At 38.9% G+C, this 23,635-nt stretch overlaps 1 protein-coding gene across 1 annotated transcript in view; it reads right to left on the bottom strand.

The window, feature by feature from the left end:
* Nucleotides 1-4,316: 4,316 nt before the first annotated feature.
* TENM1 (teneurin transmembrane protein 1) overlaps nt 4,317-23,635 on the bottom strand; it is a 407,415-nt gene continuing 388,096 nt past the window's right edge. The window contains exons 23-27 of the mRNA XM_053662339.1: nt 18,457-18,753; nt 11,960-12,347; nt 9,889-11,109; nt 8,720-8,862; nt 4,317-7,327 (exon numbers count right to left, since the gene is read on the bottom strand). Coding sequence (XP_053518314.1) covers nt 6,569-7,327; nt 8,720-8,862; nt 9,889-11,109; nt 11,960-12,347; nt 18,457-18,753 — 2,808 coding nt within the window. The 3' untranslated portion in view covers nt 4,317-6,568. The remainder of the gene's footprint in view (nt 7,328-8,719; nt 8,863-9,888; nt 11,110-11,959; nt 12,348-18,456; nt 18,754-23,635) is intronic.

Consider the following 23,635-nt stretch of genomic DNA (forward strand, 5'->3'; position numbering starts at 1 on the left):
ATATTGCCATGCTAACGTACCTTTAAGATGCTGAGTCAAGATAGAAAAATGCTCATATATTTCCAAGTGTACACCTCTCTTCAGAGAAAAAAAAAAAGTGTGTCAGCAAGCCCACAAGGAACTTGACAGTTGATCAAATACTCATTCATTTCCTCTGAAATTTGTTCTGAAGAGATAAGGTCGGTAGGGAGACCAGCTTAGGTAATTGTCAGTTTGGCTATTATAGGCAGGGAACCCTGGTGGTAGCAGCACATGGGTACAGTGAGTCTATAGAGAATGCCTCTGATTAAGTGTTCTGGTATAAATAGAGGGCTGGATTTAAGATACATGTTGTAGAAAGGATAGAGAATTTGAAGTGTGAGAGTAAGTTTAAAATCTGTTAAAAATGTTTAGACATCACCTTATGTTTTATGAGATTCACTTGGAGTTCAGGCTCCGGAGTCTATAAATAATAAAACCCAGATTTGCCCTTGAGCATTTCAAGGTTACAAGGTGCCTAATCTTTCTGTTAGTGGACAATAAATTCAACTTTGTTGCCTATGTTTGCCCTTGCAGTAAATGGGATATCATTATTTTGCAATCTGCAGCTAGAGGCGAAGTTAAACTACCCAGTTTGGACACTTTCATAATTTGGGATCATTGGCCAAACTTGTAGTAAAAGGCTGAATGTTCATCATTAGGTCATTTGGCTTTAGAAATGAACATTTTTATAAAGAAAGATATCATAAACCTGATCAACTGGAGAGAGCCCATCAACATAACAGATGAGACTTGAATTTTCTTTTCAGCATTGTCACTGATTATTATCCACGTGACCTTAAGGCAGTCTGTTACTATTATTGCATTTGCCATGTAGGAACAATTAAGTCTTGCTTAACTCACAGGATTATAGAGGTGCTACAATTATTTCCATTTAAGGTAGTACTATCACTATAGGTTTAAATAATATTGACATTCAAAGACCTCTCAAAGTGAGGGTGAATGGGGAAGTGATACGGAGAAATCACTTAACTTTCGAATAATTCCCTCTTTTACTGCTTGCACTCTGAGGGTGAAATGCATATTGTGAAAAATTAAAAACTCTAGATGATACTAATATCAACCCCCACCCACACCCCGTGTTGCATTTTGCACGTGGGTTGTGCTGAGACAATCAGGAGTGTGTTTCATTTCCTGGATGTTTTCACTAGATGTGTGTACATACCAGTGTGTGAGTAGCAGGCAGCAGGACTGTTCCTAGAATAAATTCCAGGATCCCAAGCCAGTTTCAGGAACTGGCTGTTTGGACTATAATGCCCCATTATTATTAAGTTGCATTTTGGAAGATTTGTTAGCTAGCTTTCCCAGTGTCATTCATAAAGGTCTTGTGAAAAAGTAAGGGCCAATGGCCACTGTGATTGGTCAGGTCCTAGGGCCTCAGAAGAGCTGCTGTTTCTGAATGCCTCTACGGCCATTCTTTTTTTGCCAATGCATTTGGGTTCTCTGCTCTCCTAACTCTACCCCACCCACTCTTACAATTCTTTATTTTCTTTCTAGTGCCCAGAAAGGCATCAAAAGGAGAGAAACCTTAAAAAAAATCATAGCCTAGAGGCATTTAAACTTTCAACAGCTACTATTTTCTTTGTATTAAATGGTCATTTGTGTCAGAGATTCTATTTGTATGAAAAATAAAAATGAAGAGATGTCTGCTTAGGATTAGTACCTTTTTGATTTCTGCACCTACATTTTCAAGATAATGCAGGTTTATTGTTCCCTGTTAGGGAGCCACTTTTCATATCTCAGGTGACCAGCCTGACTGGAGAGGCTGTTTGGCGCGTGAATAAAATGGGACATAGTGTTCATTTGCAATTTTATTTTTTAAAAACGAAATATTCAAAGTACTTTTTTTCCAAATATCGACACATAATGTTGAACCTTAAATATTTACAGCATGTTGTTGTGATGCTCTTGTAGAAAAATGCATGCTTCTGGCCTGAAAACCAGAGCAAAATGCAAAAGACCATTTAACTGCAGCCAGAGAACATGAACCTGTACAGTATCCACTCACTTTTCAGCACAGGAGTGAGAGCAGGAATACAAAATTGGAACCTATCGTCTCCTAGCAACACGGCTCAGGCCATTATAACACAATTTTCAGTATGATTAGAACCTCTAACTGCTGTTATATAGAAACTGAAAATCTTGGCATACACTGTAAACATCTTTACTTTTCATGAGAAAGTAAGCAGCTAAAAAGAATATTTTTCTGACGTAAAGGCTATACTTCTCCTTTTCACCTTTTCTCTTACTGATGCTTTGCCAGAAGAATAGTAAAGGTTTAGACATTGTCATGATTCATACAAGTAAAATATTTTTCAAGGACACAATCTGATATACTAACATTTATTTAAGAGGTTAAAGTCCACCACTAAATCTAAGGAAGGATTTTTAACTGCCAAACACATTTCCTTTGACAAATAATGTAAGATGACAACTGCCAAGACAAAATCCACAGCAAGTTTAACTCTAACTATTTTCACTTACTGTTTAGGAAGTAATTTCTTCTTACACACAGTAGTATGTTTGGTCCTTGGTAGCTTTCGCATGAAGGACACACTGAAATAACAGTCACTATTTTGTGGTTGAATTCTTTTTTGTTGCTTGTTGTTTTCTGGGTTTTTTTTGTTTTGTTTTTTTGTGTTTTTTGTTTTTTTTTGTTTTTGTGATTTTGTGTTTTTTTTTGTTTTTTTTTTTTTGTTTGTTGTTTGTTTGCTTTGTTTTGCAGAATAAAGAACCTTACAGAAGGCTGTGGAAGAGCAGTCCCAGATCTGAAGTACTGGTCAGGTCGGCTATGTGTATGTGAGGTTCTCTGAGAAAACAAGAAGGTTGCATCCAATCTGTAGCCTTCTGTTTTCCAGAGTCTATAATATACTCTAATCTGTGTACAGTTTATTTCAATACCTGATTACCGTACTTTTGCTTCCATCACCACTGAACTCCACTACAATTGCCCTTATAGGAACATATCTGCATAAATGCAAAACCTTTGTCCTGACTCTCTTAGGTAATATTACAGTGGGGCCTGGTCTGGTTAAAAACATATTATTTTTTTGAAAAGGAAGAAAGAAACAAGGAAAAAGGAGAAATAACATGATAGAATACTTGAAACTGGGCCAACAGTGATAAAAAAGAAAAATCATATGAAATTATAATTTAATTTTATACCTCTCTATATAGTTAGCATGTGAATTCCAAATTATACATCGTCAAGTTTTAATACATTTGGCTATGCCATATATATTATATTATATATATATATATATATATATAGTCTCTATATTATAGATCTTCTAGGTAAATTGACGGTAAAGGACACATTTATTTTCTACATTATTTTGCTGGGTTAAAAATAAAATATATGCCTATTTATATGGTGTTTTGCTAAAAATTGGGCTTTATATCTCTTTCAGGTGTCATGCTTCTAATCAATAATGATTAGAATGACAACTAAAAATAAATGTATTTAAATGTCTGTTACACTGTGAACTTTTCAGCTCATTTGGCTCTCTAGACTGTAGTGCAAGAGTGAAAACAAAACATAACAACAGAAGCACAAATAAAATAGGCCTAACTAGGAAAAAGAAACAAGCACAGAGTATTCCCTGCCTCCAGCCCAGAATGTTCTTCACAGGAGAGCCAACCTCTGCGGTCTCACTCTGACTGACTTAAATGGGGTGTGGCTGTGGAGTGCCAGTGCCAGCACCTGTCTGTTGGGTATGGGAAATTCATATGTTTCTTTTTAAAATGCTTTTACTTTCAGCAGGAAGTGCAAACGAATTGTTCTGTCATTAACTGAAAGTTTAGGACTGCAAGTCAATGAAGGCATTCTTTGTGTTCAGCCAAACAGGAAGCAATGTACTGTACTCAGTATCTCCATGTTCTTATTGAGAAATGCCAAAATGTTTCTCTTACATTTCTTACTCATTAGTGTTAAGCTTTTGGGTTTTTTTCTCTTTCCTTCCAAAAACTTTGGAAATGGTAAAGAGAACAGTAATAGTTCAAGGCAGTATTAAAACCACAGCTGTAAGTGATAAAAAGTGCATTTCCTGAATATAATACAAATATAACTTTAAGAAACTAAAGGCACAAACTAAATAAATATGTATTACAAACTAGAAATGCACAGTTCAAGGTAATTACTCTTACATAAAAGCTTCAAATATTTGTTTCTAATGGATATTTAAAGCAGTTTGAAAATGATACACCATCAGTGAACTGCAAAAAACTATAATCACTTAAAATATAAGCAAAATAGACTCTAATATCGACATCTGGGATTAGTGATAAAATACATCATCACATTTATGAATGCACTCTCTATATACAGTTCACAAATTATTTTCCATTAATTTAAAAGAACATCAGAGGTTCTAGGAACTTAAGGTCCATTTTTAGGCTGGTGTGGAGGTATTCAAACTTTCAACATGTTTGTTAGTCATTTAAGAATCCCATCCTGAATAAATACTGTACCATTAACACAGGCCTGAATCAGGAAAAAAAAAACCCTAATAATATGATTATAGTCTGGATTAGTAATCTCTTGAGTTGGTACACTTCCAATTAAAAAGAGAGATGAGTTCATCATGAATCCTTTCTCTCTCTTAACATCTTTCAATACATGCGTAGTGATGTGGTAATGCCAACTTGAAGGTTTTGATAACGAAATGTTCAGATACATCCTCACCTACTATCTGTGGGTCCTTGTCTGTCCCTCACTCTACTTTGTTTGGTAAGGAACCAGACTTTAAAAACCTTAGCCTGAGCCTGAATTCTGACTTTGCATCTTTTCAAAGACACTGTCATCACAAAGCAAGGCAATGACCCTCATGCTGCATTTAGGTAGTAGCTGGAAATAATCCAAACCGTAACATCCCATCATAAATTCTCCTTCAGACATAGTAAATGTCCAGACTCCAGGATGAAAGTGCTGAAGACGGCTCAGGGGAATTTTCTACAGGCCACCTCATACTGTTATATATTTTCATTTGTGGTAACTTCCAATTACACAGCACTTTACAAACTGTCTCTTTGCCAATGGGCACAAATCTCCCAGCTCACTAAGGGGCTTATTTTACTACAGGATTCATAGAGACTGAGAAACTACAGCTGATACTAACACTAATCCTGATCTTTTCCCCCAAATTTTAAATGATTACAGAACAAAATCACCCTTCCTGGAAAATAGTTATGTTCCTAGGCAGGAGATACGATTAAATCAAAGTACATGGGCAAAGACTGAGAACTAAAATAAGTAACCATATAAATGAATGTGGTCCAAACAAAAAAAAAAGTCTGCCTCTCTATAATTACTTGAAATGTTTTAGGTCGGAAAGTATATGCGTAATTAAATTTCCTGACTATGGCTGGGAGATGTTCAATACAGAATTGTACATTTGAAAGATAAATCTAAGTAGGCTGAAACAATGTAGAGCAACTACTGTGCTGTTTAGCTTGGTCTCCTCTTTGGTACTTTCCTTTCAACTTTAGTACTCGGTCTAGTTTTTTAAGGTTTTGGCTCTTACGAATTCGTACAGTAGTCATGCATGTAATTTATCGGCATCCCAGGCATGCATGCCTGCTAAAGCCTCCTTTTTTTTTTTTGTACGAGAATCATACTTTATAGTAAATTACCTTTTGTGTGCACAAAACCATTGGATTAGTGTGTAAATGCTGAATTGCTAATGTGAAATTATGACCAAAACACACCCTGTATATAAATGAGAAATTCCTCCCCAGGTTAATAAAAGCTATGTTTACACAATGCCAGTACAGCTGGACAATTTAGTAAAACACAATGTAGTAAAAACAGGTTGTGCGGGAGGAGTTACATTGGCCAGCTGCCTTGGTGTCATGTACACACAAGCAAATAGTGGCAATTCAGTTTAGGTACCACACCCTCAGGGCAGTGTGGTATACAGAACCAACCAGCCACCACACGCCAAAACACAGCACAACAACATGGCATTTACTTTAACAAGCAAGAGGGAATAATCAGGGAGAAAGGGGAAATGGTTTTCCAGTCTAGGAGATGGTGGCTGAGGACATTTTACACTTCTTTTGAAGTTTCCTATGACAGATCTGGAAAATGTGAAAGGGCTGGCAGTCTTTCGAAATGCAAGGTGCAGAGACTATTGCACCACCTTTTCCGCCAACACTTACATATGAAACTTTGTGTCACAACAGAGATATAGAGAACCTTGGGTTCTTTCTGTGTATTCGAACGTATGTATATGCATGGTTTGACAAATTTAAAGTGGCGCTTTCTGAAAACTTTGTTTTTTGCTGTTTGAGTTCTACTTGTGTTCTTTTGAATACTGCCACACAAGAACTAAAAATCTCTGTCATTTCTTAAAGAGTTTAAACAAACAATATTAAAATACCATCTTCCGTCACATTGAAAGGCAGTTGGATATGTTTTACCTCCATATTTACATATACAGAGTTCTGATCTAGAAAACCAATACAATAAACCTTTTTATGTTTTAAAAACAGGCAGTCTTTGGTGACGCAAAGGCAGAGATTTTTTTTGTTACCTCCTGCCTATTTCGCTCTGTCTCATGAAGTGAATATTGTTGGCACTGTCAGAAAGTTCTAAATACTGCTCAACAGACAAAACAAAATAGCCATCATAACCTTGTACCCTCCCAGTGCTCAAAAGCTGCTGCTTCTCTCCCTCTGTCCATGCCCGAATACCCTCTTCCCCTTCCTGCAACCTTCTTTGTTCCTTAGTCCAGGCCTGGGCCACAGCGCGCTGTCTGGCAATCTCCAACACGTGGTTCTTTTCCTCTTCAACCGTGGTCCCATACCGGATGTTGAAGCACAGAGCCCCATGCTGGAGCTGGATATCTGCAAACCGTCTAGTCCTCCCATTCAACACTGATGTCATCTGGGACACTGTGACATTGACACCATTCTCTAGAATCCGCCTCCCCCCAGTGTTACCGATGAGTACCAGGTCTTCCTCCAGAGACCCAAGCTTAATGAAGTAGTGAGTGTCCCTCCCATCTATGGTAAAATGTAGGTTTTCCAGGTAATGAGCATTATTGAGAATAGCAGCAAGCCGCCTGCTATCTTCATTGGCTACTCCTATAATATCGGCTGTTACTATGCCATCCTTGATGGCAAATTTTATACCTTTTCCAAAAACAGACGGAACGGCAGCAAACCTTGGCTGCTTCCCTCCTTCAAGGCATCGTCCATCACTGTATCGGGGAGTCATAGGAAGTTGGTCCAAGGAAATGAAATTTCTGAGCTGTTTCTGGAGCTCACACTGAATACCCAAGATAGTCTAGGAAAGAAGAAAGGCACAGTGCAAATGTAGCACAGGTTAAACAGTCATCACACGTCTGGTGACTGTGAAAAGCAAAGGCTTGCAACTTGCTGGCTTGCAATTTAAAAACAAGCCAAATTTGGAATCTCTTCATCAGAGTTTTGAAGAGAAAAGACAGGCAATGTGATCACTTGGCATACATTTCTTGGTCTCTTGGTGAGTTAAACATAAGGAAATATGTTCAAACTTGATGTCACAGAGGCTCAGAGCTAGAAGGCACTTCAAATGAGGTAGTTCCAGCTCCCCTCAAACAAAGACAGTTCATTTTTGCCAATTTAACTAACACCAACTAGCTGTTATGATTGTATGTAGAGTAATACACTAGGCACAGGAAGATATAAAGAGATGCATTGGTCTTGCTTTCCAGCAGCTGTGACCTTATAAATAGCAACAGCAAACCGGCAAGAATTTCACTGACCTTTTTACGTGGACTTAAAATAAAAACCCTTTTTATTATGGAAATTTTAAAACATACTAAGAAACAGAGAGAAGAGAATAATGAACCTCCACGGATCCATTACAAACCTTTGGCAATTTCAAACATTTTGCTAAACTTTTTTTTTAGGACTTTTAGTGACAAAAGGCATCAACATATTATATCTATCTACACAAAGGGAAAAGCCTATAGTACCTACTTAGAATTTCCTTTGTGTTATGATTTTTTACACTTAAATTTCAAGCCCTCCCACCCAAATTTCAGTTTTATTTTGTTAAAGCCATTTTTTTTGCTAACACAGATATTCTTATTTCTTTCCATTGAAAGAAAAAACTCCTTCTTGTTTTCATCTGTACCTCATACTCCTGATGAAATCATCTGCCGAAACTTGAATGTTTGGGTATTCTTATTTTTCCAGAGACTTCATCGCTATAATATATATTATTTTTGTTTCACTGCTTATATATATTTCCCTTTATCAGAATAATTTAGCTCTGTTATTCCTATGCTTTCCATGCACCATGCCCTGGGTTATTTTGCAGTTGGAAATCTGATGTTTTCATGTCTCTTAATGGACAAGTTTCTCTATATAGAATCCATAATTGCCCTTGGTAGTCCATTTCAGAATTTTATGAGTTCAGCTCCTCTCTCCTGTTGTCTGTCTAACCCAATAGTCATCAAGTCACATGTCACAAGTCACTTTGCAACATCTTCTTTTTCAAAAAGCTCCAATCCTCAGCCCATTTCCTAATGCATTTTTTTTCCACCTCCTCCTCAATCATGGACATTTTAATTTTAGTGAATATTGAAGACAACTCAAAAATAAGTAAGCAAGTGTATGGTAATACTATTTCATGGTGTTGGATGCTCTTATGTTTTTTCAGGTAAGTAGAGATGGTAAAACTTTTACTAACCTTTCCAGGATCCCACTCTTGAGTTTTTGTCTGAAGCTGTAGAAGTTCATAAGTTAATTCCAAGTTTTCTAACTCTGGTTTCGGAAATCCAGGTAGTACATTGTGTAACTGGAAACCAAATAGCTCCAACCAACTTCCAATGTCTGTGAGACACAAAATTAAAGAAAACAAGTTAAAGCCCATACTTTACAACCTTTGTGGTAAGCTTTAACAATAATCTCCTGCCTTTGATATGTTTAGCCAATGGGAAGTTTGGAATAAAACTCCTTTTATATTACCCACTCTAAAGCATATGATTCTCTCTGCAAGGAAACCTTTTCATTCTTGGATAATTACAAAGATAGGCTCATTTTATTGCACTGAAATTAATTTTTAAAAAGATTTTTATTTATTTATTTTTAGAGGGAGGGGAAGAGAGGGAGAAAGAGAGGGAGAGAAACATCAATATGTGTGTGCCTCTTGTGCACCCCCTACTGCAGACCTGGCCTGCAACCGAGGCATATGCCCTGACTGGGAATCAAATTGGTTACCCTTTGGTTTGCAGGCTGGTGCTCACTCAATCCACTGGGACACACCAGCCAGGGCTTGCACTGAAATTCTTAACATGGTAGAGGTATTAAGGCCACACAGACTGTGATGTTAGACTTATTAGGTGCAACAGAATCCTGAATTGTTCTTTTATCAAACCATTCATATAAGCCTTTAAGAGTGAAAATTATAAACATAATGCTGAAAAGGGAAGGAAAGTCCTGGCTTGTGTGGCTCAGTGGACCGAGCACTGGCCTGTGAACCAAATGGTCGCTGGTTCAATTTCTGTCAGGGCACATGCCTGGGTTGCAGGCCAGGTCCCCAGTTGGAGGGCATGTGAGAGGCAACCACACATTGATGTTTCTCTCCCTCTCTTTCTCCCTCCCTTCCCTTCTTTCTAAAAATACATCAATAGACTATTTTTTAAAAAAGGAAGAAAAAATGTACCAGGATGCAAAAGCATCATGTTTTATGAAGAATTTTACTCACTGTAGAAGACTAAGGAAGAGAGTGACTACACAATAACTTGTGGGCTAACTGGCAGGAAGAGGAAGCATATTTACAAAGGCATTGAGATTACGTGATAAACAGCACTGAGTTATCTCCTTACATTAGTGTAAAGTTTTATACCATTTAAATACCTGTGGTATACTTTGCAACATCTTGAATTTTGCCAACTGGGTAGTTATTTTCAAAGGAGTAGAGGTTGAATGGTTTAGGAAGGAGGTTCAACTGTCTCCATATGTGATGATTGGGCGTTGTCCATCTCCCAGCAATGACGTCATAATCCCTTTGCCCCAGGTGCACTAACTTAGTAAGGAAATCATAGAGTCCTCCATGAAAACCAATGATGACCTGAAAGTCAGGGTAAGTGTCATGATAAATATCTCCATAAGGTGTGTACAATATCTCTTTTATCACCTGGCCTCGACTGCTGAACACAGCAAGTGGGGTGCCTGTATTATCACAGGCTACATAATATTCTTCACCACTGCTTAGCTCCATGGCAATAAGGTGACCTTGGAGATCATAATACAGGGATGTAATCTCAGAGCTCGTGTGGTTGTACAAATGAGTAACTCTTATGGGGTTGGCAAGGTCTGCATAAAAGAATTGCAGGTGCTGCCCTAAGCTGGACTTACTGGCGACACGTCGCCCAAGCCCATCATAGAAATACTGTACACTCCAGCCAGAAGCCTTATTGTAGGCTTTCTGTAGCAGACCATTAGAGTTATATTCAAAAATGTCATTTCCCCTCTGCCTCAGAAAGCCATCTTCATCCATTTTATACTGAATTTCTCCTAGTCTAGTGATGCGATCCCGGAGGTCATATCGGAGAGGAGTTAGACGAGCACTATTCCCATGGCTTAAAAGGTTGATGTTGCCATTCAGGTCATAACTATAACGCCACTGGGTTTTATCATTTACAGAAACAGTTTGAAGTTGCCCGTCAGCGTCGTATTCGTAGAAGTATCTTGTTATATTGGCATCTACTCCTACTCTTATATCACATATTACCATACGGCCCATACTATCATATTGAATAGTCATCCAGTAGGCAATTGCCTTCAGGATTTCATATTGGACTTCAATAACTTGTCCATTGGCACTGAAGATCTTGGTGTGCTTCATCACTGTAGTAGTTATGACCTGATTTAAGTCATAATTAATCACACTGAATTTTCCAAACTGCTCTGTTCTACCAGAGACATCAACATATCGGTACAGGTCTATGGGCAACGGGGTTTCATTGATCACAGCCTGCATGCTGGTGACGCGAAAGTTGTTGTAGCTGTAGTCAAACCGAGCATTCACAAGACCTTCTTCACTGAATCGGAAAATCTGGCGTCCAATAAGAGGTCCTGGGGGAATAAAAATTAACATGATGAGAACAAAGCTAGGTACTTAATATTGAGCAATCAGAAAGGTCTAGTGTTATTTTCTTTAGTATTAATGCTTTTATTTTCAAAATAAAATATTACATGTTAACTTCTGATTTCTAATGCCTGCATATATCACGTCACAGTATATACTCTCATAGTGTGGTCACCAAATTTGAAAAAAATATTTAAAATACTGTATATTACAGTTACAGAATAATTGAACTATAGGAACTGTAGAAGTAATAACCATTCACTGGCTGAGATGAGGAAACTGCTATTATAAACACGCTTTCTTTTTATAAGCACTGACAAAAATACTTTCAGTTAATTTAACTTGGGTTACAAAGTCAGAGGGTCAGTTTTTGACAAAGTCCAGCATTCAAGGAACTAATTTGGGCATTTTAGAAACCCCGAGGATGAAATATAATAAACATTTCTGACATTTGAAGATAATTTTCCATCAACCGAGGCCTGCAGAGGTTACACAAGGTGTGAGTTAGTGTCAGTGAGACTGATATCTTGCAGCTATATCTTTGGGAAGATTGGGTGGTGGGTAGGACCAGGTTCGCGGTTAGAGTAGGTACTTAGATCTCAACTTTCTTGAGAACTGAGAGAGAAAAAGAGAAATACACTGCATATTTTGAGGAAATCAGTTACCATACAGCACATAATATATTTTGAATTCTCAATAGAAGATACTTTGAGAACTAAAGCAACAGTAGGTTGGATTCAATGCCTATAAGTTAATGCTTCTATCTCAGACCATGGCCAGCAAAAATCCCATAAAAATATGATGTGATGTACATATCACCACTCTTGCACAACAAACCTGTTTGCCTGTATCTGATTGTGCAAATGAAACCATCGTGCATCAGGTGTATTGTCTTAATCACTCCAGAAGACTCTTCATAGGTTAATGTGACCTGAGTGGTATCATATAGAATCTCAGACAGTCTTGCTTGCTTGGTATACTTGTATAGAACTCTGCGCCCTGTCCCCAGATGCAGGATCTGTAGCAGTCGGCCATCTCGACTGTAGTCTTGGATAAAAGAAGTGCTACTGTCTGGTGGGGTATAAATGTTCCGGTAGTAGCCCACTGAAAGCATGGTTTGTAAGCTGTGGCGCACCATACTAGGCATGGTGACTGAAAGCAGACAATCTGATTGGTCATACTCGAAGATGTAACGCCGCTGGCTATGTAAGAGAAGAATCACAGACTGAAACGAGACAAAGGCAGAGTAGCATAATATATACCACTGGAGTTGAGGAAACTAAAGAAAATACACATTTAGCCATTCAACACAAATTTATTGAGCACTTAGCATGTCCCAGGCATTGCGGTGGACCCTAGTTGATACAGTGGTCAATAATGGTGTCTGTCCTCATAGAACTTACAGTTTGGTGTGGGAGAGAGACAAGTAACCAAGCCATTACAATACGGTATGGAATGTGTTAGACAGGGAAAGTACAGGGTACTTTCAGAAGGCAGAAGAAGCAGCAGCTAACCCAGATTTTACAGATCAGGGAGCGATTCCTGGAGAAAGTGACATCTGAGTGGAGACCTAAAGGATAACTGGGGATTGGCCAGGTGAAGGCAGGGAGGTGGGTGGAGTGGAATAGGGAGAGAGTATTCCTCACAGAGGGCACAGCATTGTGAGGGTCTGGATAAGAAAGGAAGCATGGCTTATTTAGGGAATGAGAGGACTTGTGTGGCCAGAGCATGGGTATGTTGGGGTGGGGATGGTGATAAATGGCAAGAGATGAAGCCAGCTAGGTAGGCTGGATCTGGGTCATGCTGCCTTGCTAAGTCATGCTAAGGTCTTTGGATTTAAACATGTTGGCACTGGCACTGAACACGTTGGCACATGGAACTGAAAGCAAGTTGAAGGACAGGGAATTTGTGCAGCTGGGAGAAATACTGAAGTCCGTATTTCAGAACAGTTAACTGTTGTTTCAATTTGGAGACAGACTGGGAGGAAGTAAATGAATGGAAGGGTTTGCCATGTATTAAGTTATAGTCTTTGAAAAGTATTCATTGATTTCATGTATTAGATGTCTTCCTAAAAAGGTATATGTAAAATATTATTATTATTGCTTTGGGACCATGCCATTAAAAGTGGACAATTCTCTGGTTATACAATCCTCTCTCCAACCTGATCTGTATTTTAGAAACAGTTATTTGTTAAAGCGTAGTGCCTTTCATGTATTAGGTGTTTCAATGACATTGGCTTATTTTATTTTAATCTTAAACCTAGACATAGAAGGAGCATTGTTTTAGGGAAGAGTCAACCCTATTTCTAATTGAAAAGCATTTAAATCTCATCTTTTAAAAAAATGATTTTATTTATTTATTTTTAGACAGAAGGGAAGGGAGGGAAAGAAGGAGGGAGAGCAACATTGATATGTGAGAGAAACATCTATTAGTTGCCTTTTGCACTCCCCAAACTGAGAACATGGCCCGCAACCGAGGCATGTCCTCTGACCAGGAATTGAATGGGAGACCTTTGGCTTTGCGGGACAATGCCCAACCCACTGAGCCACACCAATCAGGGCATAAATCTCAGCTTTTAATAAAAATAAAAAATTATTCACCACGGGAAAATTCTGATGTAACTCCCCAAGGAAGCTTTATCCCTCCCTTGTTGAGAACTACTTTCTCAGGCATAAAGACTTAGCTGAGCTTTTAAAGATTATTTATTTATTTATTTATTTTTAAAGAGAAGGGAAGGGAGGAAGAAAGAGAGGGAGAGAAACATCAGTGTGTGGTTGCCTCTTGCGTGCCCCCCACCAGGGACATGGCCTGAAACCCAGACATGTGCCCTGACTGGGAATCAAACCAGCAACCCCTTGGTTCCCAGGCCAGGGCTCAATCCACTCAGCCACTCAGCTCCTCAGCCAGGGCTTAATTGACCTTTATTTTCTGAAGTTTCTGGTATAAAAACAATAGGTTTTGTTTTCATCTTCTAAATAGCAATTACATAAATATTTGACTATGAATTATAGAAACACACATAATGTACACTTCAATGTTCGAAAATGCATATCCTCCTTGCCCTTCTGAGAATTATTGATTTTGAATTGCATGTCAGTACTATGAAGTCAAAGCCAGCATTTATTTGCTCATTCACTCATCCTTTCTTTCCTTTCCACCAAGTACTGTGTCGGGCTAAACAGAGCTGCCAGCGAAAACGCTGTCATCTCATCACCTGTGGACAATCTGCAGCTCTGAAAACCCCACTGAAGAGAGGGCAGAAGACTTGGCATTCCTGCGTGCGCAGGAGGACCCAAAGGGAGAACCTCCTCCTTGACTAAGAACAGAACCCGGGGCAAAAAACTGTGGAAAATGCCTTTATATTACGTCTAAGCTAAAAGTCAGATTTTCCAGCTCTTTTCCACTCTGTTTTGTCAATTGGCCATAAAGAAATGACATCTGTCACCTGTGTTGCAGGCCAGAGACAATCACCATATGGCTTCCACACATTATCTAGTACCAGGCTGCCAGGGCCATGCCTTTCCCAGTCGCTGTATCAGCCTTTCCAAAAATTTATAGCACATTGCCACTGTGTTCTCTTTCCTGCTCTCATTCTCCACGCTGCAGTCAACCACTGCCTGACCCTGTTTCTAAATGGTGCCGATGCTGTGCTCTCGAAACTCTTCCCCGCCCCCGGTCTATTTTAAAGCTCCCTGCCAATGGCAAGAATGTGGATGACGTGATTAGAAATCTCATGAATGTAGCCATTGTGTTGCTAGAATACCATTTTGCTCTCACTTGGTTGCTTTTTCACTTTGGGTGGGCATTATTATCAGTTTATTCATAAACAATGCCTATGGGTGCATCCAACACCCACTGTGCTGCTACAGGATAAAAGGCCGTTTCTTATTACTCCAAACAATAGAGTAGAAGACTTTTTATTTTTTAAAATTGATTATGAGATCCTAAAAGAGATCATTGTAAAGAAGAAGAGAAAAAGAACAATCACTGCTGCATTCTCCGTTTGAACAAGAATAGAAATGAGATGGTAGAAATTCGAGCAGTTAAGGCATTAAAATGACCACCAGATGGCAGTGTGGGGTCACCTGAAAGCTCAAGCCACAGGCTGCATTCTGTCCCTCCAGGCTGCCTTTGAAAATTTCAGCCCTGAAGAGACAATTTTGTGTAAATGTATCAGACTAAAACATCTTATTACATGATTGTAAAATATATCTAAATGCATCTTAAAAGTGAAGTTCTTAAGAATAATTTCAGGAAACTGAAAGATTTACGTTTACTGTAATAGAAAATTTTAGCTCCACATCTTCAAAATGTAATTAACTCAGAAAAGTTTCATAAATCAAGATACAGAATTAATGACTACACGGAGAAAATTTAAGAAACAATAAATGATTTTTAATAGAGAAGAGATTATTTAAGCAACTTCAGCTATTACTCACATAATTATTTTTCTTCTAATGGCTACAAACCCTTGTGTGTGAAAATATGAGTAATATGTATAAGTCTCACTTATTCTAGAGGAAGTCCAATAACTGTTACAAAATTCCTGCACATTAATGTGAAATATCTGCTGTTGCTCTTTAATATTTCATGGTATATGGATGGCAAGCAAATTTACAGAGGTAATAACAGAAGTATTTTGAAGTATAAAAAGATGTACACATTTTAAAGTTTGAGAATTCTTACTTTAAAATATACTACAAGAGCCAGCCTCTTAGTCCTTGTTCTGCCCCAGATATAGTGGAAAAATGTGCCAGCAAAGGCCACGTTAAAGAGAGGAGTAAAATGAGCACAGGAAGGCACAGAACCTCTCATCACCTCACTGAAAAAGTTACATGTAAATTGGGTTTTATAAACCCAATATTTCCCTAGAATCACAGTTTCAAAGATACTTTAATTCTCCTTCCTTCCTTCCTTCCTTCCTTCCTTCCTTCCTTCCTTCCTTCCTTCCTTCCTTCCTTCCTTCCTTCTTTCCTTCCTTCCCACCTTCCATTCTTTCCTGTTTTAATTCACTTTCAAGTAGCCGTAAGTGCTAGCGTTAAAGTTCTCGACCTGAAAATAAATAGTATAACACAGTATTCAAATCAAAAGAAACTAATTTTTATTGAATGGCTGGATGTGCTGGGTGCTCTATATCATTTCATTTAATCATTACATTTATTTAGTGAATTACTTATTATCACTGGTAAAAATAATGTTAATAAAGTCAATGTCATCATAAATGATTTTTAGAAAGTAAAGAACTATGTGTTTGTATGTTTTGAGATTTCCATAATAGGATTGCTTAAGTCAGGGGTTACCTTTTAATTAGAGAACAAATTAAATATGAATCAAGAAAGGGACAAAAATCAATGAAAAGGCACAAGTGATTTGGCTTGTCTCACTGGTCAGGAAACTAGTCTTTAGAAGTCATTGGAGCTTTACTTGTTACACAATGCCATGTCGATAAAGTCTTATTTATGTCCACTATAGACACTGACAGTGTCACAGAGTTTCTTAGTTTTGTTTTGAAAAATTATTGCCAACTATGTTTCTGTAGCAAAGAGAACTCATGTGAAGTTTGCTTCATGTGTTTCTTCACTCAAGGAAGTTTGATGAAATAATCAGCTAATTCAGAAAAGAGAAACAATGAAATTGCTTCAGAGGCTAATAACTGCATGCAGGGCTAAATTGGGAGTTTTCAATAGGCTTTTTTGTTATTGTATAGACAGCCTAAAGGAAAAGTCTTCACAGAGCCAGATGCAACTGTCCATAGGCAATTAGTTCAGGGCCCAGGTATGGTGCTAATGAGGTCAGGGTTATGACTTCAAACCCAGGCAAGTTCCCTAAAGAGAAGTGGCAAACCCATCCTCACCCCTGGAAAAAACAAGTCAGCCTATATTCCACTAGTAATAAGTGGCATCTGTTTTTAAATATGAAGGTCATCATTCTAAGCCTTGTATATTTGGTGGTAAACATACCATCAAATATTTGGATTCAGTTTATTTTCTAAGAAGTTCAGCCAGTTGTGGGCACTAGTCATATGATTTTGCCAGTCATTCTTGTTATTGCATTTCAAAAGAGGAAAGCCCCACTTTGTAAGATTCAGAAGTTCCCAGTATAGAGATTATAGGTTTGATCAATTTCTTCAGCAGAAAAGGACACAGGGTGGATGCAGCAGAGAACTCTCTCCTTTATTCTGGCTCCCAAGAGGGGTCAGCTTTATCTCCTAGGCATTTGCAACTTGGCAAATTGCCCAGCAACTGACTCTGGAAAATAGTACAATGGTTTTTATAATGACGTACAACCACTGGCACACCTTTACTTTAAACCTGGGGGCATATCAGTAAGGCATCACTAGGTGCAAATCGTGAAATTTTGCCCTGTGAGCTATGAACTTCTCTGACTTTTCAAAGAACTTCTAGGGGTTACCTTGTATGCATTACCCTTGACTGCTCAAAGGAAAGCATTTTTTAAATATTCCCAGGAATTAATTTAGGACGGATAAATTCAGTTGAGTGGACAGATTTGGGAAACAAGACCCACTGACTCAGGGTACTAGAAATTGAAATGGCAGATAGAGATCAATTTCTCTGACTGTCCTCTGCTACTGATCTGACCAGAAACTATTTTGCTGCATGAGGGCCAATGTTTGACAAATGGGTTTGGTGGTGGGACTCAAATCCTTGTTTATTCCTACCAAACAGAGGCCACAAGCTCTCTTTATGAATGTGACTGGACCCTCACTGCACAAAAAGGGCCGCTACCTATGAGCCACAATGCCACTGTCCCCTCAGACCAGTTGATTGCTTGTGAAAATTAGTCCTCAAATGCATGCTACTAAAATTTCACTGACTATCCTAACAAACTTAGAAGTTTTTATCTTCTGTGTAATAGGCTCTTTTCCAGAGCTGAGGTGCATTAACATGCAATTTTATAATTTTCTACCTATTTTCTTCAGTATGAGCTTTCATAATAATAAAGATACCTTTTTAAGAGCATGACCAAATATTCTCAAATGAGGAGAAAGCTAAGCCATTATCCTGAATTTAGTTTGAAGTACCTGGCAGACTGGGGATTAGGGAAAGTTTTCAGCTGCAAAACAGCTTATCCTTATAGGATATATGTATTATACACACACACACACACGCACAAAATTATACATCTATTTATACATAGGCTATATGTAAATAGATGTATAATTATATATATGTGATTTTTGGTTACTTCTACCAACAGAACACCCAGAACACAGACATTTCTGCTGTTAATCCTTACCAAGATGAGTAATTAGGGCCACTTGCGATATTTTCAGTCAGAAACTAAGAACTAATTTGTCTTGCTTACATACTTACCTTTTCTAAGTAGGTATAGCTCCAAATCTTCCCATCAGCCCAAGTTCTTGAAATTATTTTTCCACTCTGGTCATACTCCATTTTTTCATTCCACATCCCTCTTTGGATAAATGTCACTAGTCCTGAAGGTGAATATGTGATGTTCACTTCATTATATCTGCTCACAGGAGACCACAGAATAGGTCGTCCGGTCTGGTCATAAAGAATTCGAAGGGTGAATTTCCGATGGTCATCATAGATCTTTCCTGTGCGTGTTATATGATCGAAGTCTATGGAGAGCAGGTTTCTGTTATGGGCCTACAAAAAAGAGACACAAAATACATTTTAAGCTCGGCCTTGGTCCCCCCATCTAGTGCATTCACAATTGCAAAGCTTTTCTAATTCTCTCACAACGGGGTGTCTCTGGCCTTTGAATCTGCATGACTTTCACCTTCCTCAGATGACACTGATTTTCATTCTCCCACCAGACTGTGCAATCCTGCAGGGGTGAACTATGTCTTAACGCTTGGCATACGTTAGATCCTCTGTATAAGGTTGCTGATCGTTTTCTCCCAATTCAAGCCTCAATACTGACATACTTTTCAATAATTATGTCATCTTGTTTATGTGAGTCAGATGCCCTGGGAGGTGGGACTTCCTGCTCCCTCTTTACCAGTGAAGTGAGTAGAACGTGCAAGGGTGAATTATTTATGAGAGTATAAATCAGAAAGGAGGGATATATTGAGTCCCCTCTAGTTACACAGATCCTCTTCTCAGGCCTTCTTGTTCACCTGGGCTGAGAGTGTACTACAGGAGAATTCCGGTTGGCCCCTAGTGATGGAACCGCACTCAGCAATACTTTCACAGAGGCTCCAGGTGAATGTGGTAGGTCTTGGTAGGCCTCCCAGTATTGGCAAGGGTGGTGTCCCGAAATGAAGTCAAAGCATGGCATTTAGAGCTTGACTTGGTTCTGGTTCTCAGCTTGCTCACAACCATGAAGTTGTCCCAGAGAGAGCCTGATACAATGGGTGGATTCCCTGAAGGACAGCACTCAGTGGTGCCTGAATCCTAGGAAATTCAGCTGGGCCCATAAAAGGTGACCAAACAACTAAATAACTCAGTAAAGAAAACTTTCAAAATCAGCAAGGAGGCAACTTTCACTGGGTTTTCTGAGCAAATGGACAACTGACCTGATTTTTTGTATTCTTCAGCTTGAAGCATCAATGTTTGTCTGTCCCACTAGTCACTTCCGCTACGGCTAGCTGATCACAGCAGAGCTGTAGGCGGCTCTGTGAAAGCAGGGAGCTTTGAAGGAAGAGTGGGTGGAAAGCCAAGGGGAAGGCTTTTAAAACAGATTTTATTTATTTTAGTTTAGTTCAGTTTCAGTTTTAGTGAGTTTTTTTGTTGTGTTTTATCATAACTTTTGATTTTGAAAGAGTTGGACTCACAAGAAGTTGCAAAAATGATACAAAGTCACCATTCACCCAGCTTTCAGGGGTTAGGGTTTTTAATTTGAAGGTGTCCAAGGTGAGGAACCAAGCAAGAATGAAAAAGAAGAGAGTTTTAGAAGTGTAAACAGCAGTGGCCTGGGGTCAGGAGGCATTTACTTAGCTGCTTGTCTATGTACCAGTCATGTCTTCTGTCAGGGCATCAGTTTCTTAATCTGTGAAATGGAGTGATATGACCACTTTACACCTCTAACTTGTGCTAAGAATGAAATGAGATTACATGTACACATACCTGGTAAGGTGTAAAATAGTATTAGTAATTATTAATTTTAAACTAATAATTTAAGGGGAAGGGAGGGAGAAAGAGAGAGAGAGAAACACTGTGATCGGTTGCCTCTCGAACACCCCCCAGCTGGGGACCTGACCAGCAATGCAGGCATGTGCTGTGACCGGCAACCTTGTGCTTTGCAGGATGACACTCATCCAATTGAGCCATACCGGTCAGAGCAGGTAATTGTTATGTTTAGAATATAATGATTACTTTTCTAATTTTAGTTAGGCTTTTGAATGGGCCCGTGTGTCACATTCCAAGGTGATTATAGCTTGGTGTAGTAGGTTTATAAGTATACAAACTGTCAACATGATTCCACATGGAATGTGAATTATCAGGTTAATGAGGTAGGGGAAACCGGAACATGAGGGTCTGACTACATTAATCACGGTCAGACTGAACAGATTCACTAGCTATTCAACTATACTTTATGTTCATTTTTGTGGTCAAGGATTCCTTTGAATATCTGAAAGCCATGCACCATGTCCCCAGAAAAATGCACATAAGCACATACTTGACCATTTAAAGTAAAATCTCAAGGGGGCCCAGAAACCCAAACGTGAAACTTCAAGGGGAGCCATCTCATTCTGTCCTTACCAGCATCAAGTATTATCATGGTTAGTAAACTTTTCCCAGTATGAGAGTGGGAAAATGGCATGTTACTGTGGTTTAAATTTGCATTTATTTGGTTACTAGTGAGGCTGAGCCCTTTTGAATGCCTATTGGTGACACATATGTCTTCTATGAACTGTCTGCTCATGTTGTTTGCTCATTTTTCTATTGGGGTGTGGCACTTTGCTTTTTAAAACCTCTTTTGGTTGCAGTTTCTTCATCAACCAGCTGGGGCTAATTATAGTTGCTCTTAATTTTGAGCTTCTGCAAAAATAGAGCTTAGCAAATGTTCTATGCCATGAGTTTTATCCAGAAGACTGGTGATTAGATACTGAAATTATTTGGAAGGAAGTGCGGTTAGTCTCAGGGGTGAGTTTAATTCAGGGAACAGAGCCACCAATTGGGAATCATGACTCTTCAAACCTTCTATAGCCAATGCCTACAGTGTTATAGGGCATAAATATATAGTAACCCACTGTTATCACCTAAAAGGTGATAAGCACATATTTTCTGTCTTTTGATACACAGGGCACAGAAACCTATACGAAACCAGGTGTTCTTTCTTCAACTACCTTTCCTGTGGTTTTATAGCCACATATCTGCAACTGTAATACCGTTCATTTACAATAGCTGTAAAATATCCATGTACTCCCAGCGACGGTTGTAACGGTTACAATTTATATTATAATGATAGTTAAAGAGCCAAAGTAACAAGTGATTTCCAGTTGAACTAAATTTGTGGTTTTATTTGTCTGCTAGATGAAGTTTACAACTCAAGAATACATTTCTTAATAAAGTCATTACAGCTACACAGGCAGGGATCACTGTTCAAAATCCACTACAAAGCAGAGGGAATCTCTGCCTAATGTTCTTACTCCACCTGTCAAGGCTTCTGCAACCGTGCTTCTGTTTCTGGAGAATGCCCTCTGATATGCAGATGCTGCTGAAATGCTAGTTTCAAAGTGAGGTTTGGAAAGTCATGCAAAATTTGGCAAACAGCTGAAAGGACATGAAGGAATTGAAGATGCCACAGGATCCCCCTACCCCTCACCCAGCTGAGTCTCTTGTGGAAAGCCCATGCCAGAAGACTGGCAAGGAGAAGGCTTTTCCAGGTGAGCTGCCCCACTCTCTTTCCTGAGCGCTGATGTGCCTCCAGCCTCTATGGCAGGAATCAGAATTAGGCTGATTGCCTCTGACTGCTGGGATCATGAGCAAGATTAAGAAAGCTCCATGTTCATACAAGCACTTCCTTGCCTGAAAGAAAATAATAGCCCCTGACCTAAGTGTAGGCCATCCATCCTTAGTTCCACTCTTGCTCCAAACAGTTTACGCCAATCCCTACCCTGGAAAAGAGAGGGGCAAAGAAAGGGTTGAAATTTGGGAATAGCCTCAAACTGAAAAAGGTCTCTTTGGACAGGGTGCACATTGAATAAGACTTTTGAGTTTAGCAAATAATGAGCTGTACATTGGGATAAGAAAGCTGGACTTGATCATTTTTATAAAGGGGAAAAAGTAGCTCTGCTTTAATATATCTTCTGGTTTCCTTAAGGTTTTTTCAGCTCTGCTAAGGAAAAGTAAGGAGAAGGGCTTGCTTTTTGTTCATACTTAGACCAGAAAGGAAAGAAGGAAGAGGATGCCCTGGGGATCATGGATTGTGTTGCCAGCAGAAATCAAAGTGCCTGTGAAGTGTTGGTACAGGGTGAAGCTCCGAAGAAAAGTGTCCTTTGCCTCCCTTCTGAGCCTTTACACGCTCTTTCCTAGGAGTTTGTGTTTTAATTGCTTAAGAGAATGTCCTTTCAGGACTTCCACTTTGAGATTCATTCAGTTAGTAGGGTAAAGATGTTAATATATGTATAAGGTTGATCTATAGGCAACTGCTGACATTTCTCAGGTTTGGGCCTATTAAATTATTGTTTTTCCTGTTAATCTGGTTTTGTGTCAGTTTTATTCTAAGTCTAGTCATAAGAACTTAAGAAGGGTTGAAGGGAAGAATTCTCCCCCTCTTTGACACGATATGCATAGTAAGAACTCTATGAATGTTAGCTGCTGTAATTGTGATGCATGATGATAATACTGCTGATAATAAGGATTGCACAGCCCATATTCCTCATTTTCTAGATTATGGGCATACCTCCCCTTCCTCATAATCTTACTCATTCATCTGAACGGGAGTAGAACTTGCCATCCAAAAATAATGTCTCTTTGGTACAAGGATTCTTTGGGGCTATTTCAGAAAGAGCAGACACAGGGGATCTTTGAGAGTAGAGCAGAAATGCCCTGACACAGCAAAGGCATTTTCTGAGAATGGAGGAAGATGCTGGAATCCTGTTGGCTACCTCCCAGATTCCCCATCATTTGTCAGTCCAAGACCCTGTGTTTCGACTCAGCTTGTTGCCCCTTCCACAGCTCAGATCACATATGAATATTCACAGGTTTCATTTAAAAGCCAATTTACCCCATTCTCAGTTATCTGTGAACAGAAAAAAGTCAACTGTGAGGGTTTGAGATTGGTCTTTGCTTAAGTTTCATGGATATATACATATGTATGTATCTGCAGTTCTTGAGTTTTTCTATAACCTCACATTTCAGTCTGCAAAATCCTGTACAGAGCTCTGGGATCCAGTGCTGGGATAAGTCTCACATAACAGCATTATCAACCCCAGACATGGCAAGGTGCAATCTGGATATAGTTCCTAAACCAGTTTGTTTTTGGTAAATGTCCAATTCTTTTACAGCCACCTCTATTGTTATCTGTGTTCTAATTTCGCGATTGTCCAGGGAAATGTATTTATGAGGACAGATTGATGCA

This window comes from Artibeus jamaicensis, unplaced genomic scaffold, assembly GCF_021234435.1.
Source record: "Artibeus jamaicensis isolate MK-2021 breed Jamaican fruit bat unplaced genomic scaffold, CSHL_Jam_final contig_240, whole genome shotgun sequence".
In the NCBI taxonomy this organism is placed as follows: Eukaryota; Metazoa; Chordata; class Mammalia; order Chiroptera; family Phyllostomidae; genus Artibeus; species Artibeus jamaicensis.